This window comes from Brassica rapa, chromosome A07 (genome assembly GCF_000309985.2).
Source record: "Brassica rapa cultivar Chiifu-401-42 chromosome A07, CAAS_Brap_v3.01, whole genome shotgun sequence".
Classification (NCBI taxonomy): Eukaryota; Viridiplantae; Streptophyta; class Magnoliopsida; order Brassicales; family Brassicaceae; genus Brassica; species Brassica rapa.
Genome location: NC_024801.2, coordinates 3,005,417 through 3,025,462, shown reverse-complemented (window position 1 = coordinate 3,025,462; position 20,046 = coordinate 3,005,417). Strand labels below are relative to the sequence as shown.

The 20,046-nt window shown below is 38.0% G+C and overlaps 5 protein-coding genes across 10 annotated transcripts; 3 read left to right on the top strand and 2 right to left on the bottom strand.

The window, feature by feature from the left end:
* The first annotated feature begins 1,227 nt into the window (after positions 1-1,227).
* Positions 1,228-3,211, top strand: LOC103845994 (lysM domain-containing GPI-anchored protein 2). The gene is made up of 4 exons (XM_009122915.3): positions 1,228-2,135; positions 2,323-2,443; positions 2,543-2,733; positions 2,824-3,211. Exons 1-4 carry the CDS (start codon positions 1,469-1,471, stop codon positions 2,937-2,939), a joined length of 1,095 nt encoding a protein of 364 aa, XP_009121163.1. The 5' UTR covers positions 1,228-1,468; the 3' UTR covers positions 2,940-3,211.
* A 254-nt stretch (positions 3,212-3,465) lies between these two features.
* On the top strand, positions 3,466-6,612 carry LOC103845993 (putative glycerol-3-phosphate transporter 5). Its single transcript, XM_009122914.2, has 2 exons — positions 3,466-5,897; positions 5,965-6,612. The coding sequence occupies exons 1-2, from the start codon at positions 4,940-4,942 to the stop codon at positions 6,501-6,503; spliced, it is 1,497 nt and encodes a 498-aa protein (XP_009121162.2). The 5' UTR covers positions 3,466-4,939; the 3' UTR covers positions 6,504-6,612.
* Positions 6,613-7,514: 902 nt separating this feature from the next.
* Positions 7,515-9,808, bottom strand: LOC103845992 (isocitrate dehydrogenase [NAD] regulatory subunit 2, mitochondrial). Of its 2 annotated transcripts, none has more exons than XM_009122913.2 (4): positions 9,193-9,808; positions 8,385-8,612; positions 8,229-8,307; positions 7,515-8,147 (listed from the first exon to the last, which is right to left on the bottom strand). In XM_009122913.2, the coding sequence occupies exons 1-4, from the start codon at positions 9,703-9,705 to the stop codon at positions 7,873-7,875; spliced, it is 1,095 nt and encodes a 364-aa protein (XP_009121161.1). In that variant the 5' UTR covers positions 9,706-9,808; the 3' UTR covers positions 7,515-7,872. The 2 variants fall into 2 exon arrangements, with proteins under 2 accessions (XP_009121161.1, XP_009121160.1); XM_009122912.2 differs by having other exon boundaries at positions 8,385-8,624; positions 9,193-9,806.
* A 249-nt stretch (positions 9,809-10,057) lies between these two features.
* Positions 10,058-15,377, top strand: LOC103845989 (pentatricopeptide repeat-containing protein At2g17140). 2 transcript variants are annotated; one of them, XM_009122905.3, is made up of 3 exons: positions 10,058-14,207; positions 14,435-14,676; positions 15,051-15,377. In XM_009122905.3, the coding sequence occupies exons 1-2, from the start codon at positions 11,587-11,589 to the stop codon at positions 14,559-14,561; spliced, it is 2,748 nt and encodes a 915-aa protein (XP_009121153.2). In that variant the 5' UTR covers positions 10,058-11,586; the 3' UTR covers positions 14,562-14,676; positions 15,051-15,377. The 2 variants fall into 2 exon arrangements, with proteins under 2 accessions (XP_009121153.2, XP_033130147.1); XM_033274256.1 differs by having other exon boundaries at positions 14,435-14,755.
* A 23-nt stretch (positions 15,378-15,400) lies between these two features.
* On the bottom strand, positions 15,401-19,726 carry LOC103845991 (protein NLP1). 4 transcript variants are annotated; one of them, XM_009122908.3, is made up of 5 exons: positions 19,488-19,726; positions 17,970-18,907; positions 17,819-17,866; positions 16,738-17,746; positions 15,401-16,461 (listed from the first exon to the last, which is right to left on the bottom strand). In XM_009122908.3, the coding sequence occupies exons 2-5, from the start codon at positions 18,822-18,824 to the stop codon at positions 15,674-15,676; spliced, it is 2,700 nt and encodes an 899-aa protein (XP_009121156.1). In that variant the 5' UTR covers positions 18,825-18,907; positions 19,488-19,726; the 3' UTR covers positions 15,401-15,673. The 4 variants fall into 4 exon arrangements, with proteins under 4 accessions (XP_009121156.1, XP_009121157.1, XP_009121154.1 ...); XM_009122909.3 differs by having other exon boundaries at positions 16,738-17,737; positions 19,308-19,559; XM_009122906.3 differs by having other exon boundaries at positions 19,308-19,558.
* Positions 19,727-20,046: the final 320 nt, after the last annotated feature.

Below are 20,046 nucleotides of genomic sequence, written 5' to 3'. Positions count from 1 at the left end.
ACATTGTGTATACAAATTCTTTTTTATGCACTATTACTAATTAGTTTATGTTTTTATATATTATGAAAACAATAAAAATAAATATATATTGTAATTATTATGTATATAATTAAAACAGTTACTCTTATTTATTTACAATCATTTTATGTTAAATAAATATAAGCAATCACATTTCTCTATTTTATATGGCATATAATTAAATTTGAATGATATTAATATAGATATAAAGTATATATTTAATGTTGCTATCAACTAAATGAGGTTTTCTACTCATTGGTTTTATTATCATTTATATCTTTTGTAAAAATAAATAAAATCATTAATAAAAAAAAAAATTAAATATAAGAGTTTTAATAATTTTAGTAACTTATAATCGTTTTAAAAATTTGATAGAATTTTTAAAATTAAAATATTTATTTATTTTTATGATATATAGTTTACTTTAAATGATATTAATGATAATTTGAATATCTATTTAATGAGATTTCCTATTCATATAGTTTTATGATTATTTTTTTTATTAAAAAAATAAAATAATTGATCACAAAATTTTCAATGTGGTACTTTCAATAGTTTAGAAATTTATAGCATATATTGAAAAATATAAATTTTATTTTATGATTAATATAATTGTCTCATTTGTAATAATATAAAATTAAATAAAAATAATAGATAATGTATAAACTGTTATCAAATCTTTATTCTTTATTATTCAGAAGCATTAAATCTCATATATATTTTAACTACATTAGGTAATTATGTAGTTTTTATTGAAGTAAAGAAGAAAAATATTTTTATTCGCTAATTAATTTTGTGGTTAACTTAATAAAAATATAATATATGTATTGATGGACTAACTTAATTCTTTAATGTGTAAATTGTTATCAAATATGTATTTTATAAAATATGCATTTAATAATGATTCATATCATAGATAAAATATTATAACGATTCAAAAATAATATATGAACGATATACTAATTCTCTTTCATATTAAGTACCATTTTAATTTTAAAATTTTGTTTCATTTAAGTGATTATTTTATATTTCTGATGCATATTTTCAACAAAATTTTTAATTCTTACCGTTATTTTTAATTTATTAATTGATAATATTAAATATGGATAAAATAGAAAATTTAATAGTTTTATTAATTCGTATGCAAAAACATAAATGTCGACAAAAAAAATAAAAAAATAAAACATAAATGTCGACTACTCTCTGCGTGATAAAATAACTGACAACATTTTCCACTAGGGACCAAAGCACAATGTGAACAGCAGACTCTGTTTCATGTTGTGTTCTCATTTGTTTGTCTTCCCTAAAACTCAACAGTCGTCAACAGTAAACTCCAAAAGTCTTTTCTCGGTCAACTCTCTTCCTCCTCTTTTTAATTCCTTTCAGACCAAACAAAAAAAAAACTCCAGATTACCTGAGAACTCCCCGGCGACAAAACACACACAAAAAAATGGAAACTTCCCGTTACACTCTTCCCCTTCTTCTCATCGCCTTCTCCTTCCTCCTCACCCTCTCCGCCCAAATGACCGGAAACTTCAAATGCGGCGAACCAGGTGACTCACCCTCCACGTGTCGCTCCCTCGTCGGTTACTCAAGCAAGCAAGCCACAACCTATGGCAATATCCAAACCCTCTTCGCCGTCAAGAAGCTCCGTTCGATCCTCGAAGCCAACAACCTCCCACTCTCCACCCCACGCGCTCAGGGCGTGAACCCGAACCAGGTCGTACGCGTCCCGATCCCTTGCTCTTGCTCCAACGGAACCGGCGTATCGAACCGGACTCCGGTTTACACCGTCAAGAAGGGAGACACGCTCTTCTTCATCGCATCTGAGATATTCGGAGGGTTGGTTCGGTACCAGAGGATCAGTGACCTGAACAAGATTCCCGACGCAAGCGAGATCGATGTCGGTCAGAGGTTTTGGATACCTTTGCCTTGTAGCTGCGATGAAGTGAACGGTCAAGATGTTGTCCACTATGCACACGTGGTCAAATCCGGAAGCTCCCTCGGTGAGATCGCTTCTCAGTTTGGAACTGACAACAGGACGTTGGCTCAGCTCAATGGGATCTCCGGCGATGCTCAGCTCCTCGCTGACTACCCTCTTAACGTCCCTCTCAGAGGTACAAACAGAATTAAATTTTCTTAGGACATTGAATTTTGAAAAGTCTGTGAATTTTTGACTAATCTAAATGACTTTAGTAGTTTGATTGGACAAATCTAGTTGAGATGGTTTGATGTAATAAATGAATTGGAAATTTTATGATAAAACTGATTATTGGGTCTCAAAACTTGTAACTTTAATTACAGCTTGTAACACTTCCTTGAGGGAGGAGTCGTTGGACGCCAAAATGCTTCTACCTAACAGCTCATACTCCATCACTGCAAACAATTGCATCAGGTGTTCTTGTCAAGCTGCAAACAATTGGACGTAAGTGATGATCGATAATCTTGGAGTTGGTATGATAAGAATAAGATTTGGTATATTTGATAGATTCTGATGGTTTTGATTTTGTGTGTTTGTGATCAGTTTAAGCTGTGAAGCCTCTCAGCTTAAGCCTTCATCGACCTGGCAAACTTGCCCGTCTCCACAATGTGAAGGAGCAGAGAGTTTGTTTGTAGGTAACACGACAAATACCTCTTGCGGACCTCGTTCTTGCGCCTATGCTGGTTACTCCAACCAGACAATCTTCACAGCCCTTTCTCCAGATCCCTGTTCAGGTTTGTTTGCTTCAGGTTTATGCATGTTTTATCATTGTGTAATGGCGGTTTTATGAGTTAACGATAACCTGGCTACACTCTGATGATCAGGTTCTGGTGGTAATAGTTCTGGACCTCCTGGCAACTATGCTTCAACGTTCAGCTCAAGTTTCAGTTTCGCGATGGTGTTAATTCAGTGTGCTCTGATCTGTCTATGTCTTCTCTAGCAATGTAATAATGGTTTCGTGTATGTGAGGTGTGCACCTAAGTACAGTCCGGATTGAAATAAGAAAAATGGTTCCACGTGAAGCATGTCTTTTTGTGTTTATGTATGTACTAGGTGTATGTATTAGAAGAAAAAAAGGGTGTTTTGTCCAACGTTGAGGTAGTAGTAAGTTGCTAGATTGTTATTGTGGCTTTTGGCATTATCCAAGAACTGCTAACAGCACAATATCTGTTCTGTAAACCCATAAGTAAATTGTGAGTCTTTATATTCCGGTGACAACTGTGGATGCCAATTTTCTTGCAACAAAACACAATTAAAAATCAACGTCTGGTAGTTTAAAATTGATGATAGCTTGAAAGGAGAACGTAATATGAATCAATCCTCTTTAGAGCGGCTGATTTTGAATTCTAGGATGAACTTCTTAAGTGGGTCAATGGACCGAGGGCTATTCCGTTTAATCTTGTGCTAGTTTATTATTACTATTATAGAAATGTTTTATTTTGTGCAACCCTATTATAGAAATGTATAGAATCCAAAGATGTTCCATCTCTTAGAATCAAGTTTGAATAGAATCTTTTTTGTTAGTTATTTTTATGCTTGTTAAACCGGAAAAAAGTATATGTATATTATAAATACAATATGAGATTGTGGGATGGGATACATAGAGGTGCTTATGTATTATCCACGGCAGCCGTGTGATATAGATTTAGACGGTTGAACTCGAAGGAGGCTGGCATTTTGGCAGTACTTCCCTATGGTAATGTTATTATACATAATACACGGAGTATATCACATCGACATCTTAAATTAACTATCAAGCTAATTATTAAATTTTTGTGTTACACAATCTAGTTTCCAAGTAATTCTTGTCGAGAGAGCAAAAAAAAAAAGACAAAACCATGTATTTGCGTTCAGTATAAATTCGAGTTATGTCGAAAGAATTGTGGAAAATAGCACTTTATGTAGTTGCGATGATTACGCAAGGGGGAGTTGAAATTGTCAAGTCAATGCAAACTTGCAATGGCTGCATCAACGACCATAGAACCCAGTGGGCAGCTGCCCCCAACTCATTTTAAAGATTCAGTGTAAAACATTGACTAGTTTTTAATTTGCCTCCTTATCTTTTAACAAATCTATCCTTAATTTTATGCATAATTTTTTTTGCCCCCCCCACAAATTTTTTCTCTAGCTCCGCCCCTGATAGAACCTACCAAATTTTCAGAGGTTTGATCAATGAAAAATCATACCATAGAACCTACTGAATTTCACATCATGAATTTCACATCCCTCACGAAGTTTTGAATACGCTGTAGGCATCATCTTGTTCGTGAGCTACCCTTCAATACCAAATCATCTAAGAGAAGAAATATATCTTCATAACATGGATCATTCTTTCAGGTATAGGCCAACACCAATAAAAAATTGCTTCAAATACAGAGCAACAAATTATGGAAAAATCATTATCCTAATAACACAATTAATGGAATCATATTTTTAAACAAAACAGATTTTGAATGAAATTAAAGATCATTATACAAATAACATTGATTTAAAAATATCAAAATCCATGAATTAATAACAGTGAATTTATGTTAAAAATATATTAAAAAAATCATAAATCAGTAGCAACAGAATTTAAATCCTTTAGTAATCAACAAAAAAATAAAAATAAATAACCCGTAAACTATTATATCAACCAAAACAAAACAAAGAAGAAGAAAAGAAAGTTCAGACGAATAAATAACCCCTAAACTATTACAGCAACCAAAACAAAACCAAACAAACAAAAGAAAAGAAAAGAAAAGAAAAGAAAAGAAAAGAAAGTTGAGACCGCCGAAAAGAAACGACTTTGAGCGTCCTAAGATCTCTCTGATTCCTTCGCCTTGAAGAAATCTGGTAGCAACCCATTACCTACCGTGACAAAATAAAACAAAAACAATCTCAAAGATCAACTCTTTTTTTCTAATTCCGAATCAAGAAATGCTCCACCATTGATTCAAGATGCAATCCAAGATCGTCGGCGGCGGCTTACCTCCGGCGTTTTCTCTCTTCCCAAGCTTAAACAAAACCTTCACATTCCACCAAATCCTCGTCCTCATCATCACCTTCCTAGCCTACGCTTCGTTCCACGCCTCTCGCAAACCTCCGAGCATCGTCAAGAGCGTCCTCGGACCTTCCGTCAACGAAGATTCAAACTCTCCGATCGACAACGGATGGGCTCCCTTCAACGGAACCGAAGGAACGCAGAGACTCGGCGAGCTCGATCTAGCGTTCCTTTCTTCCTACGCTCTCGGTATGTATTTCGCAGGACATTTAGGAGATAGGATCGATCTGAGGCTGTTTCTCGTGTTTGGGATGATGGGGAGTGGGATCCTCACCGTTGTCTTCGGGTTAGGGTACTGGATGAACGTGCATCTCCTCGGCTTTTACATGACTGTTCAGATCGTTTGTGGGTTGTTTCAATCTATTGGGTGGCCTTGTGTTGTCTCTGTGGTTGGCAACTGGTGTGGGAAGGAGAAGCGTGGGTTGATCATGGGTGTCTGGAACTCTCATACATCTGTTGGGAACATTGTTGGTTCCGTTGTTGCTTCTTCCGTGCTTGATTCCGGATGGGGATGGTCTTTTGCTTTGCCTGGTGGGTTGGTGATTGTGTCTGGATTGGTTGTGTTTATGTGTCTTGTTGTGAGTCCTCATGATTTGGGGTTTGAAGAGCCTGGGAAGGAGATTGAGATGAGTTTAGCTGCTGAGACTTTAGTGGTGGAGGAGGACAAGGAGGATGATGATGTTGGGCTTCTTGAAACTGTAGATTTAGGTGATGATGATGATTCTTTGTCAGCTATTGGTTTTCTTGAAGCGTGGAAGTTACCTGGCGTTGCTCCTTTTGCTTTCTGTTTGTTCTTCTCGAAGCTCGTCGCTTACACGTTCCTCTATTGGTTACCATACTACTTAAGGCACCAAGGTAAAGAGTCTTTACTCTCATATTATGAATCATGATGACGACTCATTGTTCTTTCTATACTTTACAGCTGTTGCGGGTGTTTATATCTCCCACAAAACCGCTGGGATTCTCTCGACAGTATTTGACATTGGAGGAGTGTTTGGTGGGATATCAGCAGGTTTCATTTCAGACAAGATCAAAGCCCGTGCACTCACATCAGTCGCGTTCTTGTCGCTATCCATACCTGTCTTGATTATGTACAGAGTCTATGGGAGTGTGTCCATGTTCATCAACATCGGTTTGATGTTTATATCAGGTTTACTAGTAAACGGTCCTTACGCACTCATAACCACAGCAGTTGCAGCTGATCTTGGAACACAGGACTCAATTAAAGGGAACGGCAGGGCGTTGGCGACGGTAACAGCTATTATAGACGGTACTGGTTCGGTTGGGGCGGCTCTGGGACCGTTGCTTGCTGGTTATATATCGAGCAGAGGGTGGAATAGTGTTTTCTTTATGCTTATTGTTTCGATTTTCTTTGCCGGTTTGTTCTTGGTTCGGCTTGCAAAAGCTGAGATTAAAGAGATGAGTAGTTCTGGCGAACTGATAGCGTCTAGTGGTCCTTAAGGCTCATGATTTTGATCCCACGAGGATGTTGTATACCAGTGTATTATCAGGTATATAGATTCAAACAAAATTATACAATACAAATGAAAAACACCACCTTGATTTTTTTCTAACGTCTTGAAATATCTTTCTACTTTTGAAAAGATTTGGTTACAAAAACCAGAAAACAGTCAAGTTTACTACAAGAGGATAAATTATTTTCTCTCGTCTCATTTGCCTTGTCATCAAAAAGAAAGATGCCACAAATTTGGACGAAATATTAACCATGAGATCTTGTAAAAGCAGCATCTTGTTCCTCTCTCAGGCGCAAAATTGTTTCTTATTTCCTCTGACTACACCATAGCAGTTGCCAAGTTCTATATTCTGGAATTTTGGGTCCTTCCACACATGGTTAGTCTTGAGCACAGCGAATTGAAACATCGGCATAGGACCACCATATTTTTTTTATAAAAAATTACATAGAAAAAAATCCTCCGAATTTATAAACAAAAAATTTCTTATAAAACCATCACTAAATTGTTTTAGGCCCCCAACATCTCAGTGATGCCCTGCCTCCACATGCCATGCAACATTAAGAACTACTTCTCATGTCACACCACTCAAAACTCATACAAGCTACAGGACAGTTCCATGTTGTTTTATGCAAATAACAATCACCTAGTAGAAGTAATAATCTTGCTACCAAAACAAACTCTAAATTTTTCTGTCATTCCAAGTCTAATGGCATTTTATGTTATATAAAACATGATTTAAAGTTTTTTTTTATATTTGAATAATCCTATATGAATTGAATAGTATAGATTAGGTTGTATCTTCTGTTTCATTAATAAATTATCCTTTACCGTATGAAGAAGTTAAGCATTTTGACATGCGTCTTGTTTGGTCTGCTTGCTGCATTGCTTAGTTCATTTTATTTCATGTAATATATCTCAAGATCTTAATATGTGTCAAGTGTTGGGTAACACATTCCTCCAAAACTCACAATAAACCAAAACATTTCCACTGCCTCAGTGATAAATTGATAATCTGATATAACTCAGTATCAAGAACAAAATCTTAATCCGTAACAAGAACAGAAACAGAGTAGAGCTTTTATAAGAAGTTAATAAAAGTCTCATTTATTCAGAAAGTACATGAATAACAAAAGGATCATACAAGTATGTATCCTTTCCTTTCTTCTTGGGAGAGCAAAATCGCAATTTGACGACAACCCAATTAAAAATATATCAACTAGTATCTTTTGAGTGGAAGTTACGGAACCCACTTCCGAGTTATCTTGAAAAAAATGTGGGAAAAATAGAGGTACACATCTGTAGACCAGCGTGGTGTGAATCATGTATACCACTTATCTCGAGGAGTGATGAATGACTCAATCCAATTTTGAAATGACGGCATCAACGACCTCTTGAGTTGTACTCTTTCCGCCAAGATCTTCAGTCCTGCATTTTCCTTCAGCGATGACACGCTTCACCGCGGTTTCAAGCCTATCAGCAAAAGAAGGGAACTGAAGATGCCTAAGCATCATGGCTGATGAGAGCAGCAACGCCACAGGGTTTGCATTCTTCTGCTCTTCCGTCGTGTCCTTCCCCACGTTCCCTGCTGATGCTCCTTGCTCAAACACTGCATACTCCGCTCCAACATTTCCTGTTGATAGTTTCAAATCTAATAAGCAAGAGGAGGATCCATTTCTCTTTCTATGGTACAATAGATCAGTGAAAGGCTTACCTCCAGGCATGACTCCAGTGCCTCCAGCAATACCAGCAGCAGTGTTTGCAACTAGATTACCATAGAGATTGGGTGTCACCTGCAAAGTGTAGTAGCCACTTAAAATAAGCCAAGTCCAAGGAAACTACTAGATCAACAAGTGCTGAAACACTTTACCATGACGTCAAATTGCTCTGGTCTAGCTACAAGTTGCATACAGCAGTTATCAACAATGATCTCATTGTAGGCGATGCTTGGATACTTCTTAGCAACCTCTTGACAAGATTCCAAGAACAAACCATCAGCGAGTTTCATGATGTTGGCCTTGTGCACTGCTGTAACTTTCTTCCTGTTGTTCAAGTAGGCGTACTCGAACGCATACTTTGCAATACGCTCGGAACAAAACTTTGTAATCACCTAGCATAACATTAAGTATCAGAGATATCTTAAGTAAGACAAGTGGCACTCGCATATGCCCCCACATAAAAAAAAATTATAAATCAAAATGCATTATGTGATTGTGAAAATTTCTTATACATACACACAATAAACACATGAACTAAGTTCATGGACAGAGGCTAGCATTCTGCAAATAGTTTCAAAAAAACAAGCTTGTAATACATACACACAATAGACACAAGAACCAAGTCAATGGACAGGGACTAGCATTTTGCAAATAGTTTCACAAGAACCAAGCTCGTGCAACATACACACAACACAACAGACACAATAACCAAATCTAAGGACAGAGACTAGCATTCTTCAAACAGTTTCACAAGAACCAAGTTGGTATGCATACACACAACAATAACCAAGTCAATGGACAGAGACTAGCATTCTGCAAACAGTTTCACAAGAACCAATCTTGTAATACATACACACAATAGACACAAGAACCAAGTCCATGGACAGGGACTAGCATTCAGCAAAGACCCACCAAAAAAAAGGAAGGAAAGGAACAAGCTTTAAGAGTAAAAAAAATAACCTTAAGGCTCTCAACAACACCAGGAACAACTTCATGCTCAAGCCCTGCATACTCACCTTCAGTGTTCTCCCTAATCACCACTATATCAACGTTCTCATGCCGAGACTCTAACCCAGGCAAATTGAAACAGTTGACCAAAGAAGCAAACAGATCAAGCTCCTTCCTCAAGTTAACATTCAGCGAGCTCACACCTCCACCGACGGGAGTCTTGAGCCCTCCTTTCAGACAAACCTTGTTCTTCTTGATCGACTCCAGCAACCCCTCCGGCAAACTCTTCATGTCTCCGTGAACGTCGAAGGGCTCGAAGTAGACGGGAGCGTGCATCGCCTCCATCACCTGCTCCACCGCGTTTGTCACCAGAGGACCTACTCCGTCTCCGGGGATCAACGTCACGGGTCGTGGCTTCCCGTCACCGGGTCTGGGCATGTAAGTCACGGATCGGGTCTGGGTTTGGGACCCGGTGGTTAATCTACCGAGATTCTTCAGTAGGGAGAGAGATTGGCGGCGAGACATCTTGTTCTGCAAGTTTTTTTGATCGGAATCTGATTCTTCTTCTTCAGTAGAGAGAGATGATCGAGAGAAGGGACGTGCGACTTTAAAACGAAAAGCGTTTACTTTTACTTAGTCTGAAATTGACTGCTATTTACATATTACCTCCATACTCTTAATAATTCTTATGTTTTGGCCCGTATTTAATTTAAAGTTAATTATGAGCCCAATTTTGAATAACATGTTGTTCTTTTTTTTTGGTGAAAGATGTTAAGTACACTACAGTCTTTACACTATTGATCAAAAAAAATCGAAACTATAACTGACAAATAACCAAACCATTTTCTTTTCTTTATTTGTCATCCTTTTATATTAAAAGGTCCGAAGCTTAAACCAAAAAAAAAAAGGTCTGAAGCCTGAACAAACAAACAATTCAACCAAACCCAATTACATTTACAGTCCAGAATTTGTTTACATTTAAAAGATAAGATTACAGAAAACACGTGTTAAATAAAGATGAAGTTCTTGATGCATGATCTCCATGTGTTCTATGATGTGGCAAAACCTTGTCCGAAGATGAAGATGAACGCCGATGGTAACGCTAGAAGTCGACCAGACCTATAACCCTAAAACATTTTTTCGAGTAGGTTAAATCGCTTGACCGCTCTTCCTTTTTATGTTCACCATCGATCTATTAGGGTTTTTCAGCTACGCACAAGAGTTAACCCCGGTGAGAAGCTTCAAGGAGATAGAGGCAGATTCTTGCCGAAACATTTTCAATAAGAGAACTCCAGCTCATGTGAAACATCTTGATTTCATAGTCGCTTAGATACTCCGCCAGAATATACATATAACAAAGATTGATTCTTCATTTGAGTAAGTAATCAAGCTTAACCAACGAGCAGATTAAAAACCTCTCAAATCAAACGGAATAATCAATATATCAAGAAATATGAGACGGATTTTAAACACAACAAAATTGCCTCTCGCGAAACAAACTAGAATTGCCAAACGAAAGTAGATCGCCTATGCGAAAAGTAATTCCGACCCGACAAGCAGAAAGGATAATCAATCAAAACAATCGAAGTATTTTACAGAAAAAACAAAACAAAAAAGACTCAAGAATCTCTTGTTCCCTCTGTAAGATTTGTTATTATGAAGAGGGACGACGAAAGAAAATTCTCCCTCTAAGAAGTAGAGAGAGAGAGTCTCATGAGATTTGGACATGATATTAACCATTTTCTATTTTTTTGGTATTCAAAGAATTGAATCATAATTGAAATACAATATAATTAATATATTTAAATATTAATTACGTTTAGTTTACAAATGATATTTTAAATTATATACAAAAACTCATTTTGTAAATATTTAATATTATTAAAAATTTAAATTAAGAAAATCAGTTGATTAATAATTTAAACTATATTAAGATATTAAAAATAATTTATATTTTACTGAAACCAAACTACATGATAAGATATTCTAATAATATACAATTGTCTTAAAAGCTAGAATAATTGGAACCAAACCAAACTAAAATCAAAGTTTATAGGATAAATTAATTGAAATACTATAAACTAGATACAAATATACGTACATTCAAAAATATTATAATATTAAAATTTAAGATTCGTGGATTATTGTTTAGGGTTTAATATTTAAAAGGTGAAGGGTGGATTTATAAATTTTTATAAATAATTTGAAAAGATTATTTTAGTATTTTTATCACAAATTTAAATTATTTATGAAAATGGTTATCATTTGAATTAGAATTTGAAAATTTGTATATAAAATTAGAATTTTCCTATTTTTATTATTTTTAGCTAATTTCCAAATTTTTAATACCATAACCGAAAAAGAATTGAACCAAATTAAACCAAATTTTATAAATATCTAAACGGTATGTATCTATACCGAAAGAACTTGGATCTCTTTATCGAAAAGAACCAAAAATTAAATGCACACATGACACACCTAAATACACCCTCCAGTTTTGAATTTCATTTCAGTTTAGTTTCCATGGAACAATCTGGTACACTAGTGAAAGCTTTGTTGAAGAACACGAGCAATCCGAGATTAGCATGGAGACTCTACAAGAGAATCTTCTCTTCTCCTTCACTAGAGAGCCACGCCACATCTCTATCCGCCGCACCCACCATCGCTCGTATCCTCGTCAAAGCCCAAATGCAACAAGAAATCGACGAGCTTCACAGCCTCATCCTCTCCTCCTCACTCCAAAACGCGAAAGCCTCATCCTTTCTCTCCGTCGTCTCCATCTTCGCGAAATCGAATCACATCGACAAAGCATTCTCTCAATTCCAATTCGTCCGGTCACATTTCCCTGAGAAGGGTCCCGGAATCTATTTGTATAACGTGTTGCTTGAAGGTTGCATCAAGGAGAGGCGTGTGGATTTCGTTTCGTGGTTGTATAAGGATATGGTGATCTCTCGGATTGCTCCACAGAGTTATACGTTCAATCTCTTGATCCGTGCTTTGTGTGATTCAAGTTGTGTGGACGCTGCACGTGAGTTGTTCGACGAAATGCCTGAGAAAGGTTGTAACCCAAATGAGTTCACTTTCGGGATATTGGTTCGTGGGTATTGTAGAGTTGGTCTCCCTGATAAAGGACTAGAGCTGTTGAATTCAATGGAGAGTTTTGGGGTTTTGCCCAATAAGGTCGTGTATAATACCATTGTTTCGAGTTTCTGTAAAGAAGGTAGGAACGATGATTCTGAGAAGCTGGTGGAGAGGATGAGAGGGGAAGGTTTGGTTCCTGATATTGTGACTTTTAATGCTAGGATCTCGGCGCTTTGTAAAGAAGGAAAAGTTCTGGACGCGTCTAGAATTTTCAGGGATATGGAGCTAGATGAGTATCTGGGTCTTCCTCGTCCCAACAGGATAACGTACAACTTGATGCTGAAAGGGTTCTGTAAGGTAGGGATGCTGGAGGAAGCTAAGACCCTCTTTGAGTCGATCACAGGAAATGATGATCTTAGTGGTTTGCAGAGTTACAATATTTGGTTGCAGGGATTGGTCAGGCATGGGAAGTTTATAGAGGCTGAAACAGTCCTTAAGCAGATGATTGATAAGGGATTATGGCCAAGCATATATTCTTACAATATCTTAATGGATGGATTGTGCAAATTAGGCATGCTGTCCGATGCAAATGCTATCGTTGGCTTAATGAAAAGAAATGGTGTCGTACCAGATTCTGTAACTTATGGCTGTCTTCTACATGGTTATTGCAGTGTTGGGAAAGTCGACGCAGCTAAAAGCTTATTGCAGGAGATGATGAGAAATAGTTGCATGCCGAATGCTTATACTTGTAATATTTTGCTCCATAGCCTTTGGAAGATGGGGAGAATGTCTGAAGCAGAGGAGCTGCTGCGAAAGATGAATGAAAAAGGCTATGGACTAGATACTGTCACCTGCAACATTATAGTTGATGGACTCTGTGGAAGTGGCGAATTAGACAAAGCTATTGAGATAGTTAAGGGAATGCGGGTGCATGGAAGTGCTGCTCTTGGTAATCTAGGAAATTCATATGTGGGACTGGTGGATGACAGCATGATCGAGAACAATTGCTTGCCTGACCTGATCACTTATTCAACTTTGCTTAATGGTTTGTGCAAAGCCGGAAGGTTCGCTGAAGCAAAGAAGTTGTTTGCTGAGATGATGGGAGAGAAACTGCAACCGGACTCTGTGGCATACAACATCTTCATCCATCATTTCTGCAAACAAGGGAAAATATCATCTGCATTTCGCGTTCTCAAAGACATGGAGAAGAAAGGTTGTCATAAGAGCCTAGAGACATATAACTCACTGATCCTGGGGTTAGGCATACAAAATCAGATATTTGAAATTCACGGATTGATGGATGAGATGAAAGAAAAGGGCATTTCTCCTAATATCTGCACCTACAATACCGCAATTAAGTATCTTTGCGAGGGAGGAAAAGTTGAAGATGCAACTAACCTCTTAGATGAAATGATGCAGAAGAACGTAACCCCAAATGTCTTTTCCTTCAAATATTTAATTGGAGCGTTCTGTAAGGTCCCGGACTTTGACATGGCTCAAGAAGTTTTCGAGACTGCTGTAAGTATCTGTGGACAAAAGGAAGTCCTTTACAGCTTGATGTTCAATGAGTTACTTGCTGCAGGGCAACTCTTAAAGGCCACAGAGTTGCTTGAAACTGTTTTAGATAGAGGTTTTGAGTTGGGGGAATTTCTATATAAAGATCTTATTGAGAGCTTATGTAAGAAGGATGAGCTAGAAGTAGCTAGTGGAATTTTGCATAGGATGATAGATAAAGGATATGGGTTTGACCCAGCAGCATTGATGCCTGTGATAGATGGCTTAGGTAAGATGGGAAATAAGAAAGAGGCAAATGAATTTGCCGAGAAGATGATGGAAATGGCTTCAGTTGGTGAAGTAGCAAACAAAGTCGATCCAAATGCGAGGGATTTACAACAGAAAAAGCATAATAAATATGGTGGAAATAGCTGGCAGAACATACTGCACAGGTATGGTCATTTAAAGATGTTTTTGTTGGGAGTTTTCATAGTTCTTTGCTGTCCTTTGAAGTTCTGATTTGAAAAATAAAAGGTTCCAGGATTTGGAGTAAGCATTCATGTACATGATTAGAGAAAGGAATCTTTGATTTCAACTAAGTTCAGATTGAGAGAATCGTTTTAATTATATTTTTTCGGAAACTTAATGAATGTTCTCTCTGTCAATTGCTATTTTGCAGAGATGACGGCAGTGGAATTGCACTAAAATCTCTGACAAGGGTTAAAAAAGGATGGGGTCAGGGGGATATATCAAGCTTTCAGCCTCCGAGAGTTGACTACTTAGACTACTGGGAGGATGATGAGTAGAGATATTGCATGTCTCGGTTTTCTTTCTGATGGGAAAGTTTAGCTCACGGTCAAGCACAAATTTCTGGGGCAGCTCATCAAGGATGAAAAGGCTAGTCTCAGTTGACATGTACAGGTAAGAAGAAACTAGAAGTTGAAAGAACCTAACAAAATCCAACTCTAAGGACAATGAAACAAGAAAGAAAACTGTTGGTGTAAGTTTAGTTCTCCTAATAACAACCTTCTGATATATGGAAACTGCTATGAATTTTGGAAGAGTAGGAAGGGATTTGCAGCAGTAACTTTCTCTATGCTTATGTATGCGGTTTTAGCCTTATTATAGTAGCTCATGTATAGCCTGAGAGATCACTGATGAAGCTAAATATATCCCTATAGTACACTCATAATGTATAGGAAATCCGATCTATTTAGAGAAACCTTCATTGTTTGTTCGGTGAAACTGTTTTTCAGAGTTTGACCTTCGTATTCTGTTTCCTTCTGTCTTTACAGCCAAGATATGATGTAAGAAAGACGTTTTCAAGGGTACTAAAAGTAAATATTGCATTACTGGGCGGTGAACGCATGTGGCAAGACCAAGCTGGTGGAGAAAAAGAGGGGAAAGAGCCGCCCACTTTCGTATTGAATTTGAAGCCAACTTTGAATTTTTGGGTCAAAGGAACACAACCTACGTAATTGGATAAATATGTAAGCTACTACTATTCTTGTGCTTTTAGTTCGCACAGTTTCTGGTTTCTAGAACAATAGGAGTTTGATTGGTACAAAGCGACTAAGTTTGTTAAAACATACACATACATCAAGGATTTGATAGTAATACAATAATCATGAGATCAGACACTAAATAAGTGAAAAACACATAATGATTCACTCTGCGTAGTTGCAGAGCTTAAGAAACAAGATAAGAAATGATTGTACAGGCATAAAATACAAGTTTCTGTATGCAACGCCTATACACAAAAATCTGCAGGCAATGCAGGAGACCAGTTACTACTGCCACTTGCAAAATGGTCTTCAGGGCACTGGAAATATGTTTACACATGAGATTTTTAAACACTAGTAGATTAGCACAATCTTCCTGGTGCTTTGTATGTTACAACCTTGCTTTTGATTGTTTATTAGGATGGACCAGAGCTACCAAAAGAACCTCCCAGTTTAACTTGAAAAGGGTCGTGCAAACTTATTTTAATTGTTTGGCTCTGTGATGATCTATATATGTCAATGCATTCCTCGAGATCCGCTTCACATGTGAGAAGAACCCACTCTTCATCATCATCCAAGTACTTGAGATCAAACCAGGATACGTCAACTATGTTGAAACGCCTAGTAATCTCTTGCTGCAGCTCTGTGTAGCCCCAGCTCGGGAGCAAGGTAAACCGTATTATGGCCTCACCAAATGTTGCTTTCACTTTAATTCCCCCTCCATCTCTGAAGCTCATCTTGCTACTACCTGGTAATGGAGGCTCCTTGAATATGTTATGGCTCTGGGTTCTTGCTAGACATTTTGTTTCCTCCTGATTCCCATTCTGCAGTTCCGCCTCGCTGTGAGCTTCCTTCACGACCCCATCAGCATTTGGTGTATTGGTGTTTGAGCCAGAGCAAGAAGATGATGGTGACCTTGGTGCTGGTTTATCCTCTCCCGGACCACCGTTTTCGATTGGAACATTATAATGATGCAATTGTTCATTATTTTTCAAGGAAGATCCATTGCTGGAGATATTTGGGGAGCTCAACTCTGGGAAGCTTGTATAGAATGAATCGAGTGGGATAGATCCCTGTGCCCCTTGAACAGAGTCCATAACGAGTTGGAGTTTCTTCAGTGAGTGCCCAACCTTCTTGATTTTCCGGGAGGGCCATCTTGTTATTCCATGGTGTCTGCATATCCTTTTCAAGGTAGTTGGACAAACTGCAACATAAAAACGAAACACTGTCTCACATCACTGTCTGAAGCAATAAATAGGTATGTTGAAAATGCTAGCACAGCTCACTGATCCACTACATTATAGATAGTATGTAAAGACAAATTTATGGTTCTTGTCTGAGATGTGTGTCCTCATGCTTGAATTTTGGTGTTCATATTCATTTGTGCTTGGACTAAAGATCATAGTGGTTAGGACACAAGAAGAATTATAACTCATATGGAGTGAAGCTATGTTTCTAGCAGTGTACAATAATTTCTTACCACCAATGCTCTTGGCTGCATCCTTGAGGCTTCCTGCAAAGTATTGACGAAGAACATCCAAGCCAATGGTCTTTTCTGTTTTTGTTCTTCTCTTTTCTCCTGGTCTTCTACCACCAGTGGAAGCTGATTCGGTACTTGGACCAGCATCAACTCTGAGTCCTGGAGTTGAACCTTGTTGAAACTGCTCAGCTTCTGAAGGAATATTATTGGGGGCTGGATCAAGTTGACTGTTGTCCCAGCCAGGTGAGAGCTTGAACTCATCTTTTGGATCTTCATTCTGATACTCCCAAGAAAGTGACACATCTTTACCCTTCTCGTTAGCCTTTATCATGTGGGAGATCCATGAGGACTCTTGCAGCAGATGGATTTCTCTCAAAGCCTCTGCAGTTTCGGCTCCAGTAAGTGGGTTCTCTGACAAAACCATGTCCTCTCTAACAGGCAATACCACTTCTAACTCCAGATCTTTGTCGATGACAAGATTTGAACTCCTGAAATCCTGCTGCAGAGTCGCAGACAGTGACTTGAGCATCTCCTGTTTTGCTTCAGTGTCAAGGCACCCTTTTGGAAAGAAGAATTCAAGCACAAACTCGACCAAACCGTTGCATTTGCTCTTTAACGGGACTGCTAAAGCAGCGTGTAGTCCAGATATCTTGGCGTGGTGCGCAAGAGGGTAGTTGGTCTTGCTAAACGTGGTCACTTCAGGGACAAAACACAGTTTGGTTGCCTTGAATGCTTTCCCAACAATGCCTTCTCCCTGGAGAAGATGATGCTCAGAGCATGCCTCCAGAAAGTATTTGCTCTCTTCATCCAGGACAAAGCAAGCAGAATCAATCGTCGAAACGCACTGAGAAAAGTTCTCATCAGAATGCCGGGATCCACCTTTCCCCTGCTGAGCACAAGGGGCCCATGACAAAGCTAGAGGAAGATCATATCTTCTGCAGACTGAGGCCAAGAAATCTGATATCTCAGGTAATGCAGCGTAGTAGAAATCATTATACACCTGCAGAGACTGAAACAAATGGGGTATGACCTTAGCATTTGATTATATGACCTGAATGAAGTAAGAGTCCAGTTAATGCACCTCATTGTTTGGAGGTTTTAAGTTACTTGAACTCCTTAAATCAACGGCCTACAAAACAAGAAACATCTTTAAGCTTCTCACTCTTGTTACATAGAACCAAAGAAAATGCAGATATTCAAGACAAGGTATGATTTAGGAGGAAGAGTAGAACCTCAAGAGCTTTACAGATATTCTCAAGTTCTGGCCGGTAATTCATCTTCTGCGTTGTTGTGACAACCTCAACAACACCCAAACAAGTGCCACTACATCTTTCAAACACAGGAAGGGCAAGCGAGCCACGAACATCACACTTTTGTGCTTCTTTGATGCGCGGATACTCATCACTTCTAAAGAAACGTACATCAGGAGTCCACTCAGGAAATTTCTGCAGGAAAACGCGACCGGGAAGACCTCCTTCTGTGGAACCCTCATCAGCCGGGAAGTTATAAGTCTCTGAAACATGTCTGTATTTTGCAAGGCTTGAGTATTTTTGGTTGAATAAATGTGGTTGCGCCAAAGTGGTTAGAAAGTTCTTCCCTTCCTGCTGAAAGGGCACCCATATCTGCACCAAGAAGTCCTTATCAGGCACCGCCTCTTCAAGACCGCTTATAGCTCTTAATAGCCTCTCCTTCACTGATGAACAAGGGTCTTCTCTTGTTCTTGGGGCAATCCACCAACTTCTTCCCACCTCAGCTTCATCTAGTAGAAACTTTTCTGCTTGATCAAAACCTTCTTGATTCATTCTCTCTGTTTCTTCATTGGAGAAGTTATCTTGAGATGGGTTCTCACCAAAGCAGAGGAAAGAGCTATTGGCATTCATGGCGGTAGAATCTGAAGCAGCCTCTTCTGTCTCCTTTAAGCTCTTACTATCTGTTGTCTCTAGCCAGCATCCATCAAACAAGAGCTCATCCATGAAATCCAAATCCATGGCCGTCTCAGGGAATGCCCCAAAGCTAGAATTAGGTGAAAACCCACCATTTCCTTCTCCCCCATCGCTGCCACCATCATCTTCCATATCTAAACCCATAGGCGCCTTGAAGATGGAAAAGGCACAAGAGCAAAGTCCAGTGATTTAATGGTGTACCCTCCTCAGTATGTTAAAACGCCAATCTTGAAAAAGAAAAGATGCAGAAACATTATAAAAGAAAACTTCCAAGAACAAGAGAAGAGAAGAGAAGTATCAACTGTTTGTTTTGCCAACTTTGAATATTATAAGAGCTTTTTCTTAAGGATGAGATCAGAAATGCTATTAAAATTATGATATAAACAGCTTCACTATCAATGGAGAGTTGACTTAAAAGAGGGTATCAATCAAAAGCAGTGCCATCAATTTCAAGTACAAGATTCTCCCCTATGCACATGGAAACTCTCCCACAAGACAATCATTGAAAGCTAAATCAATGAAAAGTCTTCTGAAAAAAACTGGACCCAATTCCAAAAATCACTGAAGGAAAATCCACAATTAGAAAACCACAGAGATATAGTAAAAGTTTCAGCAAAAGTTACCAACTTTATCAAGATTTTCTTGCACAAAAGAGAGATAAAGCTTCACTTTGGGTTTATGACCTAACCCAAGAACACACAGAGAAAACACTGACAACAGGCAAAGATTTTGTGTTTCTAAATACACAAAACACCCTTCCCAAAATAAGAAGAAAAAATAAAGAAACCCTGAGAGTTATTTTCTCACAAAGCTTGTGTCTTTTGTGGAATGGTGTTTTCTTTTTTCTTCTCTTCTTCTTCTGGGACACAAGTAGCTGGTGAAGGTAAGATTAGACTATTTTAATCTCCAATCATGTGACTGATATGGGCTTAAAGATCCTTTCCCGAGAACAAAGTGGACCCGTGATAAGAGCATCCACTGTTCTAATCACTTTGTCTTTACCTGCATTAAAAAATGAACTTGGTTTATCAAGGACATATCATACTTGATCTGCTTTTTTTTCTACAACAGAGAGAAAGGATCTTAACATTTACACTAAAAAAAAAAGAAACAGAAGAAAGGAAAATAGAAAACGTTTGGAGCTGAGATGCTAAATGGTCGTGTTAATGTTGTGATTGTTGTCCTGCCCTCTTTGTCCAGATTCCTTTGCCCCTCTATTGATTAGTATAATAATAATTATTATAATTAATTAGTATAAGGTTATTAATCATTTGTCTTGATTACGTATGCGTACTTTTTTTTCTTTAGTCGGTACTTTTTTTATTTGGCTGGTTCTGTTTCTTTTTTTTTTCGGCTGCACAAATGA

Bases quoted from the DNA above. Each gene is read 5' to 3' on its own strand.
- LOC103845992 (XM_009122912.2), bottom strand. From the start codon at position 9,705: ATGTCTCGCCGCCAATCTCTCTCCCTACTGAAGAATCTCGGTAGATTA. The intron at 8,308-8,384 runs GTAAAGTGTTTC...TACACTTTGCAG, and splicing joins CAGAGCAATTTGACGTCATG to GTGACACCCAATCTCTATGG. The intron at 8,148-8,228 runs GTAAGCCTTTCA...AACTATCAACAG, and splicing joins CACTGGAGTCATGCCTGGAG to GAAATGTTGGAGCGGAGTAT.
- LOC103845994 (XM_009122915.3), top strand. From the start codon at position 1,469: ATGGAAACTTCCCGTTACACTCTTCCCCTTCTTCTCATCGCCTTCTCC. The intron at 2,136-2,322 runs GTACAAACAGAA...CTTTAATTACAG, and splicing joins TCTTAACGTCCCTCTCAGAG to CTTGTAACACTTCCTTGAGG. The intron at 2,444-2,542 runs GTAAGTGATGAT...GTTTGTGATCAG, and splicing joins CAAGCTGCAAACAATTGGAC to TTTAAGCTGTGAAGCCTCTC.
- LOC103845993 (XM_009122914.2), top strand. From the start codon at position 4,940: ATGCAATCCAAGATCGTCGGCGGCGGCTTACCTCCGGCGTTTTCTCTC. The intron at 5,898-5,964 runs GTAAAGAGTCTT...TATACTTTACAG, and splicing joins ATACTACTTAAGGCACCAAG to CTGTTGCGGGTGTTTATATC.
- LOC103845991 (XM_009122908.3), bottom strand. From the start codon at position 18,824: ATGGGTTTAGATATGGAAGATGATGGTGGCAGCGATGGGGGAGAAGGA. The intron at 17,747-17,818 runs GTGCATTAACTG...CATTTGTTTCAG, and splicing joins TAAAACCTCCAAACAATGAG to TCTCTGCAGGTGTATAATGA. The intron at 16,462-16,737 runs GTAAGAAATTAT...TTTATGTTGCAG, and splicing joins TGCAGCCAAGAGCATTGGTG to TTTGTCCAACTACCTTGAAA.
- LOC103845989 (XM_009122905.3), top strand. From the start codon at position 11,587: ATGTATCTATACCGAAAGAACTTGGATCTCTTTATCGAAAAGAACCAA. The intron at 14,208-14,434 runs GTATGGTCATTT...GCTATTTTGCAG, and splicing joins TGGCAGAACATACTGCACAG to AGATGACGGCAGTGGAATTG.